General features: G+C 51.0%; 2 protein-coding genes across 4 annotated transcripts; both read left to right on the top strand.

The window, feature by feature from the left end:
- Positions 1-242: 242 nt before the first annotated feature.
- On the top strand, positions 243-4020 carry LOC311586670 (uncharacterized protein; the record flags this gene model as incomplete). Its single annotated transcript, XM_084762801.1, has 2 exons — positions 243-1191; positions 3681-4020. 2 exons carry the CDS (start codon positions 243-245, stop codon positions 3689-3691), a joined length of 960 nt encoding a protein of 319 aa, XP_084618927.1. The 3' UTR covers positions 3692-4020.
- An 89-nt stretch (positions 4021-4109) lies between these two features.
- Positions 4110-5814, top strand: LOC311586671 (uncharacterized protein; the record flags this gene model as incomplete). 3 transcript variants are annotated; one of them, XM_084762802.1, is made up of 2 exons in its annotated part: positions 4110-4796; positions 5205-5814. In XM_084762802.1, the coding sequence occupies 2 exons, from the start codon at positions 4140-4142 to the stop codon at positions 5454-5456; spliced, it is 909 nt and encodes a 302-aa protein (XP_084618928.1). In that variant the 3' UTR covers positions 5457-5814. The 3 variants fall into 3 exon arrangements, with proteins under 3 accessions (XP_084618928.1, XP_084618929.1, XP_084618930.1); XM_084762803.1 differs by having other exon boundaries at positions 4114-4614; positions 5059-5814; XM_084762804.1 differs by having other exon boundaries at positions 4140-4796; positions 5059-5814.
- Between the last annotated feature and the right edge of the window lie 5408 nt (positions 5815-11222).

The following is an 11222-nucleotide window of genomic DNA, read 5'->3' as shown; positions in this document are numbered from 1 at the left end:
ACGGGGGTATCCGGGGTCCTTAGGACCCATCTGAGAGGACGATCCGACTCGGCTTGGTTGGGGCTTCGCCCCTGGTCAACGGATACGCTCCTCATCTGGGAGACGGGGAAACCGGAACCCCAACGCAGTCTCCAATTGGTTTACTTTCATTTTGGTGCCGGCACCGCGCAGCGCGATCCATCTCTTTTGATTTGTTGTTAATCTTTCTTGTCACTCTGTGTACACTCCCTTTCTCTGCAGACATGGGCCAGACAGTTACCACCCCGCTGACCTTAACCCTTAAACATTTCAGGGAAGTCCGGACCATCGCACACAACCAATCTGTGGAGGTCCGTAAGGACCGATGGCAAACGTTCTGTGCCTCCGAATGGCCAACCTTCAATGTTAACTGGCCACCGGAGGGCTCTTTTAACCTGACTCTCATTTTACAGGTTAAGGCAAAGGTGATGGACCCAGGCCCTCATGGCCACCCTGACCAAGTCCCATACATCATTACTTGGGAGACTCTGGTCCGCGACCCACCCCCTTGGGTTAAGCCTTTCCTTTCCTCGCCACCTCCGTCGGCTCCACCGGCCTTACCACCCCCTTTGACTCCCACACCCACTCCCCAGACGGGACTATACCCCGCGGTCCTCAGACCCCCTCCCAAGGTCCTTCCCCCCGAGGACAGGACCCTCCTAGACCTCCTGTCCGAGGAACCACTCCCTCCACCTTACCAGGGCCCTCAGCCCCCGGCGGGTGCTGCACCTCCCGCCGCTCCGGAGGCACCTCCCCAATCCCAAGCAGCCGCTTCCTCCCCTGTGGCGGGCCGCTTGCGGAACCGCCGGGAACAAACCCCGGATGCCACCTCCCAGGCTTTTCCCTTGCGAGCAGGCAATGGAGGACAAATTCAATATTGGCCTTTCTCTGCCTCAGACCTCTACAACTGGAAAAATAATAACCCTCCTTTTTCTAAGGATCCCACTAGACTTACTTCCTTGATCGAGTCTATTTTAGTGACTCACCAGCCTACCTGGGACGACTGCCAGCAACTCCTGCAGACGCTCCTGACCACCGAGGAATACCAGCGAGTCATTCAAGAGGCACGGAAAAATGTCCCAGGAGAGAACGGGCGCCCAACCCAGCTGCTCAACGAGATTAATAGCGCTTTTCCCTTAGAACGCCCTGAATGGGACTTCAATACACAGGAGGGTAAGAATCACCTACGCCTCTATCGCCAGTTGCTTATAGCGGGTCTCCAAAAGGCTGCTAGGCGGCCCACGAATTTGGCACAGGTCAAGATGGTTACACAAAAATCTGATGAAACCCCTTCCGCCTTCTTAGAAAGACTGAAGGAAGCTTATAGGGTCTATACACCATATGACCCTGAGGACCCCCTCCAGGCTACCACTCTGGCCATGTCGTTTGTTTGGCAGTCAGCCCCAGATATAAGGCGGAAGCTAGAGAGATTAGAAGAGTTGAAAGAGAGCACAGTACAGGATTTGCTGAAGGAAGCTGAGAAAGTGTATAATAAGAGAGAGACTCCAGAAGAAAGAGAGGATCGGATCAGGAGAGAGAGTGAGGAAAGGGAAGAAAAACTGAGAAAAGAGGCAGAGGAAAGAGAAAATATTCGGGACAGAAAAAGGAACAGGGAAATGAGCAGATTGCTGGCCACCGTTGTAACAGGACAGACACAGGGTAGACAGGAACCTGGAGAGCGGAGGGGGCCACGGGTGGATAAAGACCAATGCGCCTATTGTAAGGAAAAAGGCCATTGGGTCCGAGACTGCCCCAGACGGCCAAAGGGAACCAGAAGACCCCGGACCTCTACCACTCTCTTGAACTTGGAAGATTAGGGCCGTCAGGGCCAGGAGCCTCCCCCTGAGCCCAGGTTAACCCTTAATGTGGGGGGGCAACCAGTGACCTTTTTGGTTGACACGGGGGCACAGCACTCGGTCCTTACATCTACACCGGGGCCTTTGACCAACAAAACTGCCTGGGTGCAAGGCGCAACCGGCACAAAGACATACCGATGGACCACTGAAAGAAAGATCCAGCTTGCGACCGGTAAGGTCTTGCATTCTTTCCTACATGTCCCTGACTGCCCCTATCCTCTTCTGGGCAGAGACCTTCTGACTAAGTTAAAAGCGCAAATTTACTTTGAGGATGGGAAGGCCCATGTAACCGGGCCACAAGGGAAACCAATTCATGTCTTGGCCTTGGATATGGAGGAAGAATATAGGCTCTACGAGGCTGAATCCGAAAAGCAGCCACCCTTAACATGGCTGGAGCATTTTCCCTCGGCCTGGGCTGAAACTGGTGGAATGGGGCTGGCATCTAACCAGCCCCCCCTGATGGTCACTCTAAAAGCTACGGCAACCCCAGTTTCTATAAAGCAGTATCCCATGTCTCAGGAAGCCTACCAAGGCATACGGCCCCATATTCAGAGATTGCTGGACCAAGGGATACTGGTGCCATGCCAATCCCCCTGGAACACCCCCTTACTTCCTGTTAAGAAGCCCGGGACTAATGACTATCGCCCTGTCCAGGACTTAAGGGAAGTTAATAGGCGGGTTGAGGACATCCACCCAACTGTGCCAAATCCCTATAACCTCCTGACCAGCCTGCCCCCATCACACATCTGGTATACAGTCCTAGATTTAAAGGATGCCTTCTTCAGCCTAAGGCTCCACCCGGACAGCCAACCCATCTTTGCCTTCGAATGGAAGGACCCAGAAAAGGGACTGTCCGGGCAGCTAACTTGGACTAGACTACCCCAAGGATTTAAAAACAGCCCTACCCTGTTCGATGAAGCCTTGCATAGAGACCTGGCGGACTTCCGAGTCCAACACCCAACCTTAATCTTGTTGCAATATGTTGATGACCTTTTATTGGCCGCCCAGACTGAGGATGATTGTCGGGCTGGGACAGAGGCCCTCTTGAAGACTCTTGGACACTTGGGATATCGGGCCTCATTTAAAAAGGCCCAAATCTGTCAGCCCCAGGTGACTTATTTGGGATACCAGATCAGAGAGGGGAAAAGGTGGCTAACCCAGGCAAGAAAGCAAGCAATCCTCCAGATCCCCGTGCCCAAGACCCAGAGACAACTCCGGGAATTCCTGGGTACAGCAGGCTTCTGCCGGCTCTGGATCCCAGGATTCGCAGAGATGGCAGCCCCTTTATACCCCCTCACCAAGCAAAGTACTCTCTTTACCTGGGAAGAACCCCAGCAGCAGGCATTCGATGCCATCAAAGAAGCCTTACTTTCCTCCCCAGCCCTGGGACTTCCAGACCTGACCAAACCCTTTGAACTGTACGTTGACGAAAGGTCTGGGTATGCAAAAGGAGTGCTCACGCAAAAGCTCGGGCCATGGCGGCGTCCCATCGCTTATCTATCCAAAAAGTTAGATCCAGTAGCCTCAGGATGGCCACCATGTCTCCGCATGGTGGCAGCAGTGGCCATCCTGGTCAAAGACTCTGGCAAGTTGACAATGGGACAGCCTCTCACCATCCTGGCTCCTCATGCCATGGAAGCCTTAATCAGGCAGCCGCCTGACAGATGGTTGTCTAATGCCCGGATGACCCATTATCAGACTCTTTTGCTGGACCCTGAAAAAGTCACTTTCGGACCCCCTGTGACTCTGAACCCTGCCTCCCTACTTCCCTCGCCCGAGCCCCCCGATAACCATGATTGTCTGCAGATACTGGCTGAGACTCACGGGACCCGCCCTGATCTAACTGACCAGCTCCTCCGGAATGCTGACTGCACCTGGTTTACGGACGGCAGCAGTTTCCTGGAAAATGGAGAACGGCGAGCAGGAGCCGCCGTAACAACCACCAAGGATGTAATTTGGTCCAGCCCTCTCCCCCCGGGGACATCAGCCCAGCGTGCCGAGCTGATAGCTCTGACCAAAGCACTGCAGCTGGCCAGCGGTAAACGCCTCAACGTATACACCGACAGCAGGTATGCCTTTGCCACAGCCCATATCCATGGAGAAATTTACCGGAGGAGGGGCCTACTGACCTCGGAGGGCAAAAAAATTAAAAATAAGACTGAGATACTGGCCCTGCTAAAAGCCCTACACTTGCCCCGTGAACTCAGCATCATACACTGCCCGGGGCACCAGAAAGGAACTTCCCTGGAGGCAGAGGGAAACAGGATGGCCGATAAAGCCGCTCGCTTGGCAGCACTCTCCGGGAAAAGGCCTAGCAAACTTCTGGTCACCGCCGACCAAACCTCCGAAGGCTCCCAGTCAGATTCCCAAGCCCGCCGAGGCTGGGAATACACGGAAAAAGACATTCACCTGCTACAGAAAATGGGGGCCACCTGTGCTACCCCTGATCAATGGACCTACCAGGGCAAGGTCGTGGCCCCGCTCAAGGCCACTGCCTACTTGATTGACTTTTTCCACAAGCTAACCCATCTGAGTGCACGGAAAATGAGCACACTCCTGAAGAGGGAAGAGACTGGATTATTCCTATTAGGAAAGGAGGAGGCCATCAAACGGGCAACAGACTCCTGCGTGGCCTGTGCCCAGGTCAACGCTAGTAAAAACCCTCTTGCGCAAGGGGCTAGACTGAGGGGGCACCGCCCCGGCACCCATTGGGAGATCGACTTCACTGAGATCAAGCCCGGTATGTATGGCTATAAGTACCTACTAGTTTTTATAGATACCTTCTCCGGATGGATTGAAGCCTTCCCCACCAAGCATGAGACAGCTAAGGTGGTCTCGAAGAAGCTCCTGGATGACATCTTTCCCCGGTACGGAATGCCCCAGGTAATAGGGTCGGACAACGGCCCCGCCTTCATCTCCCAGGTAAGTCAGTTGGTGGTCCAGCTATTGGGGATCGATTGGAAATTACATTGTGCCTACCGCCCCCAGAGTTCAGGTCAGGTAGAACGAGCTAATAGAACCATCAAGGAGACTTTAACTAAATTAACGCTTGCAACTGGCACTAGAGACTGGGTGACCCTCCTCCCCTTAGCATTATATCGTGCCCGTAACACCCCAGGGCCACACGGACTCACACCCTTTGAAATCATGTATGGCTCACCCCCTCCTATTGTTAATTTCCTAGATTCTGAAGTTGCCGATTATGCCAACAGTCCCTCCCTATGGGCCCACCTAAAGGCTCTACAGATGGTCCAGAAAGAGGTATGGAAACCTCTAGCAGCAGCATATAGAGAACAGCTTAACAAACCTTTGGTTCCTCACCCCTACCAGGTGGGGGACTCTGTATGGGTCAGACGACACAATTCCAAGACCCTGGAACCACGTTGGAAAGGACCCTACTCGGTTCTCCTGACCACTCCCACCGCACTCAAAGTAGACGGGATCGCCGCCTGGATCCACGCTTCCCACGTAAAGGCAGCTCAAACCAGCCCGGACAACCCGGCCCCCGGGGAACCAACTGAAGAGAGATGGCATCTCCAGCGGACTCCAAACCCGCTCAAGATAAGACTCACTCGTTCTTAATCCTCCTCTATATTGTCTTGTGGATCCCAGGGGCCTTAGCTGGCCCGCACGTGCCCAAGTCCCAAACCTGGGAAGTTCTAAATAACCAGGGAGATGTCATATGGTCCACTTCTGGAACTCACGCCCTATGGACTTGGTGGCCGGATTTGACCCCAGACCTCTGTAAAATGGCAGGCGAGTCACCTGTCTGGTTCCCTGGCCCTAATCTCCCTGAACTCAGTGAGACTTCATGCTCTAAGGACAGCCCTCCATCAGGCAACCTCCCCATCCGTATACCATCCGATCTGTATGGATGTTCAAATCATTACACCCGGACTAACCTCCGGTCTGCTGAGTTCTATGTATGTCCAGGGCAAGGTCAATCCCGACAGTTTAGACGTCAATGTGGAGGGATTACTAATTTCTATTGTGCTTCATGGGGATGCGAAACTACAGGCGAGGCCTCCTGGAACCCTTCCTCTAGCTGGGACTTAATTGTAGTAAAAAAAAATCACACCAATGACCCTAACTGCCCTCAACCTTGCTGGAATAGCTATTGCAACCCTTTGGTCATTAAGTTTACAGACAAAGGAAGACAAAATCGTCACTGGCTCCAGGGAAACAAGTGGGGACTGCGATTATATGCCCCGGGAAAAGACCCTGGATTGACTTTTATAATCAAATTATCCCTAACTACAGCTTCCACTCTGGCTATAGGCCCGAATCCCGTCCTCACTGAGCCGCGTCAGGCCCAGCCAAAACCACAGGTACTACCCCAACCCACACCATCAAGGTCATATTCAGTACCTGATTCCTCTCCTGTACCTAACTCCTCTCCTATGTCCACCCCCTACCCAGGGACAGGGGATCGCCTCCTGCAGGTCTTAGAAGGGGCCTTTTTAACCCTAAACTTTTCTGACCCTCGTAGAACCCAAGAATGCTGGCTGTGTTTGAGCTCAGCCCCACCTTATTACGAGGGAATTGCGGTAACAGGAAATTACTCCAATTACACCTCGGCCCCCTCAAGCTGCTCTCAGAACAGCAGACACAAGTTAACCCTACCCGAAGTTACTGGAAAAGGGCTCTGCTTAGGAAAAGTGCCCCACTCCCATCAGGCCCTATGCAACAAAACCCTCACGATCTATCCCGGCAAATATTGGCTCACCGGGTCTACTGGGACTCAATGGGCCTGCAACTCGGGACTAACCCCCTGTGTGTCAGCCACAGTGCTTAACCAAACCAGTGACTTCTGTGTTCTGGTCGAAGTCTGGCCCAGGGTTACCTACCATCACCCTAGTTATATATACTCTCATTATGAAGGAATGACCAGACATCCCAGAGAACCTGTCTCCCTCACCCTAGCCTTGTTGTTAGGTGGTCTCACCGTGGGAGGAATAGCTGCAGGAATAGGAACAGGAGCCACCGCCCTAGCTGAAACATACCAGTTCAGACAGCTCCAGCAGGCCATGCACACCGATCTTGTGGCATTAGAAGAATCTATATCGGCCCTAGAAAAATCATTAACCTCACTCTCTGAGGTGGTCCTCCAGAACAGGAGAGGACTGGACATTCTGTTCCTTCAAGAAGGTGGACTCTGTGCAGCTCTGAAGGAGGAATGCTGTTTCTATGCGGATCATACTGGGCTAGTCAGAGATAGTATGAGCAAATTAAGAGAGAGACTAAAGCAGAGACAGCGTCTCTTTGAGTCAGGCCAGTCATGGTACGAGAGATGGTTTAATGGGTCCCCCTGGTTTACCACCCTAATCTCCTCCCTGCTAGGACCAATCATTATTATACTCTTGATTCTCCTATTTGGACCCTGCATCCTCAACAGATTGGTCCAATTCATGAAAGATAGGTTATCTATAATCCAAGCGATGGTCCTCACCCAGCAATACCATCGCCTGAAGCAGGAAATGGAAACTGAAATAGAATGAAAGATTCCATTCTAGTTCATAGAAAAAGGGGGGAATGAAAGACCCCACTTCTAAATGTTGTTTAGTCAAGGCTTACTATTTTGTAAATGATTCTATTTTGTAAGGCTTGTACAATGGTTAAGGGAGGTCACCTGAAAGGCTCAGTCAGACTGGAAAAATACCACCATGTCACAAGGCTCGCAGACGTCACAAGGTTCATGGTCACCCACCATTTCACAAGGTCTACACAAGCGGTTCTGGCCAAGTTATTGAAAAAACAGGATGTATGGTCAGTGAATAGGCTAGCCTAAACATTTCCTGATTCCAAAGCCCTAACCAGAGCTAAATCTAGCCGCATTAAGTTAGCCAATCAAGACCCTGTAACTATGCTTCTCGCTTCTGTAACCCCCGCTTCCTGCTTCTCACCCTATAAAAGGGTCTCCTCCCCTTCACTCGGCGCGCCAGTCATCCGATAGACTGTGTCGCCCGGGTACCCGTGTAATCAATAAAGCCTCTTGCATTTGCAACCGGACTTTGGTTTCGCTGGTTCTTGGGGAGGGTCTCCCTGACGAAGGACACTCCGTGAGGAGGGTCTTTCAGCGTTAGCATGTTTTCCTTTAGTTTCAGAACTGGGGGAGATGTGCTTGGAAAAGAGATGGTCAGGCTCCACAAAATGCACACCCTCTCAGGGTTGGCCATGGCTCCTAAACACCTGCTTTTTCTATCCTTCTTCCTTTCACACAGTTAGCACAGACTTCAGTGTACCAGGGATGTGTGGTACCCTATGCTCTCTTTTGTTTCTGTTTAAAACGATTTATTTACTTTATGTTCACAAGTATTTTATCGGCATGTACATCTGTGCACCACATGTATTCCTGGTGCCTTCAAAGGTCAGAAGAGGGCATCAGATCTCCTGGGATTGGAGTTACAGATGGTGTGAACCATCTGTAGGCTGCTGGGAACTGAGCCTAGGTCCTCTGCAGCAGCACAAAGTGCTTTTAGCTGCTAAGCCATCTATCTCTCCAGCCCTCCCGCTTTCTCTTATTTCTACATGAACAGTATAAAAATTACAGCGTCAGAAAGTCACCCTTGTCCCACATTGTTCCTTTTTCACATAGAGATTATTGATTTAGAATCACTTAGGAATCGGTACATATCAAACGGGCCGTGTTAAGACGAGATATAAGATTCACCACAGATGAGGCTCTAACAGTGACTGCAAGAAGAAAACCCATTCCCCGGAGTCTCACCTCTGTCTTAGCCACTGTTCTATGGCTGTGAAGAGGCACCATGACCAGGGCAACTCTTCTAAAAGAAGACACTGAACGGGGTCTTGCTCACAGTCTCAGAGGGTTAGTCCATGGTCATCGTGGCTGGGAGTATTGTAGCGTGCAGGCAGGCGCGGCCCTGCCGCTGAGATCTCGCCTTACATCCCGATCCACAGGGAGAGAGACAGTGAGTCTGGACCTGGTGTGGAATTTTGAAACCTCAAATCCCACCCCCCCAGTGACGCACTTCCTTCAACACGGTCACACCTCCTAATCCTTCTAATCCTTTCAAATAGTTCACCCCCTGATGACTAGGCATCAAATAGATGAGCCGAGGGGGCCCTTTCTCATTCAAACCACTCCAGGCCACCTTGCCTTTTTCAAAGACTCTAAAATGCTTCTCTGTTGTAGTGAATTTATTTACAACCACGTGTGCTAGCAACACAGAATGTGCTTGTAAGATTCCCCCACAGTAGCCTATCTCATGAGTACAAGAAGAAAACACAATCTTTCATTTCCAAGAGCCTCCTAATTAAGACTTGAGCCTGTCTTCTTTCCACATATAGGTAACATTAAATTAAGACTTGCACTGGGCGTGGTGGCTCACGCCTTTAATCCCAGCACTCGGGAGGCAGAGGCAGGTGGGTGTCTGTGAGTTTAAGGAGGCCAGCCTGGTCTACAAAGCAACTCCAGGACAGCCAGGACTACAAGAGAAACCCTGTCTTGAAAAACAAAGCAAACAAAAAAGACTTGCTATGGAATGTGTGCTCATAAAATATAAAGTAGCCAGGTGTGGTAGCACACAGAGCACCCTGGAGGCAGAAGCAGGCGGAACTTTGTGAGTTTGATGCTAGCCTGGTCTACATAGTGAATTCCAGGTCAACCAAGGCTACATAGTGAGACCCTGACTCAAAAAACAAAGACCTCCCCCCTTATAATAAAACACAAAATGTTGAGCCTAGATGTAAGAGTCATTACAAATTAAAATGAGTACGGGAAGAAGCCATACTCACAGGCTTTGAAATGCCTTGCTTTCTCAACGGCTTTGATGTGATTCTTTTTGTAGTCCAATTAACACGCCTTTTTTTTTTTTCACACTACGAAGGCACTGTGGATGAGCCCTGGGGACTGTAGCTACGCTGAACGCACTCCACATCTTAAACAAAGGCATCTCAGCGAGTGCAGAAAGAAAGCAGTCTTAGGCTTCTAAATCTCTAGCCAAAGTCTAAAACTGACCCCCTTCCCCATTGTGAATACGGACTTAAGAATCACTGTAGATTGGGTGACAGACAAATAGAAAATGTGTCATACGCAGGCATAGGAGTCACCAAAAGCTAAGCGTCCTCAGTGAGCGGTAGATGGAATGAAACATATTTACAGTCTGCTGAGCGCGTCTCCAAAGGCCCTGACAAGGCTCTTTTCACGAAGGGAACGCTCAGGGCACACTGTGCTCCACTCACGCAGGAAGGAGATAGACCTCTCACTAAATTCTGCCAGCGCGTCCCTGAAGAAGACGCAGTCTTAGGCTTCTTAGAGTTACCAGGCGCTGGGGCCTAAAAGGCTGCTTTTGACATGGTGAATATGAGTTAAGGGTTAGTGAGGACAGTCTCCAGGGCACATGCTCAGAAAGCAAAATGACAAGCTATCAGAAACGGCAAGTGACATCCAAATACTTCTAGCAGAAATGGCAAAGTAAAACAGATGACTTTATAACGGGGGGGGGGGTGGGGTGGGGAAGGGTCCCAAGTCCTGAGGAACCAATTTCTTAGGCGTGGGGTTCCCCCCTCCCCGTGATGGGCAATGCTAGCAGCGGACTGCTGCCTGAGTTAGAGAACCTGCATCATTTGTTCAGCAATGGGCATTTTAAAGAGCTAGGGAGGTGGAGGGCCAGGAAGCCATGCCCAGGCAACAGGTACAATGGCAGAAAGAGAACCCCAGAACCCCCCTTATCATTGCGCATGTGTGTCAGTCATCAGAGCAGCCCCTAGATGCCATTTGAAAAAGACCCTGTGCTGGTTTGAATGAGCAAAGTCCCTCATGGCATCTGCATACTTGGTACCCAGTAGGGGGCGCTGTTTGGGGAGGTTTGGGTGGTGCAGCCTTGCTGGCTGAGGCCCATCACTGCGTGCAGGCTCACAGACTTCCAGTTCGAGACATAAACTCTCAGCCAGGCCTTCCATCCCAGCACGCAGGGGACAGAGGCAAAGGCATCTGTCTGTGAGTTCTAGGACAGCCTGGTTTACATAGAATTCCAGGTCAGCCAAGGCCACATAGTGAGACCCATCCTCAAAACAAACAAACAAACAAAACCAACAAAAACCAAACAAATAAACAAACAATGCAAACTTTTAGCTTTCTGCTTCTTCTGCCACCATGCCTGTAGCTTGTTGCCACACTTAGCAGCCATAATGGACTCTTAATCCTTCTGGAACCCCCCTCTCCCCACCCCCTGGCCCCCGCTGCATCCAAGCACAAATTAACTCTTTCTTCTACAAACTGCTTTGGTAATCTGTCTTATCACAGCCATGAAAAGTAGTTGATAGTTGAGTGTATCAGCGCTTGGGCAGCTGAAGACTTCCGTGCACTGCACTCCATCAGAACAC

The sequence above is a fragment of the Acomys minous genome (genome assembly GCF_964271855.1).
Source record: "Acomys minous genome assembly, chromosome: 16".
Lineage (NCBI taxonomy): Eukaryota > Metazoa > Chordata > Mammalia > Rodentia > Muridae > Acomys > Acomys minous.
This window is presented reverse-complemented; position numbering and strand designations above follow the sequence as displayed.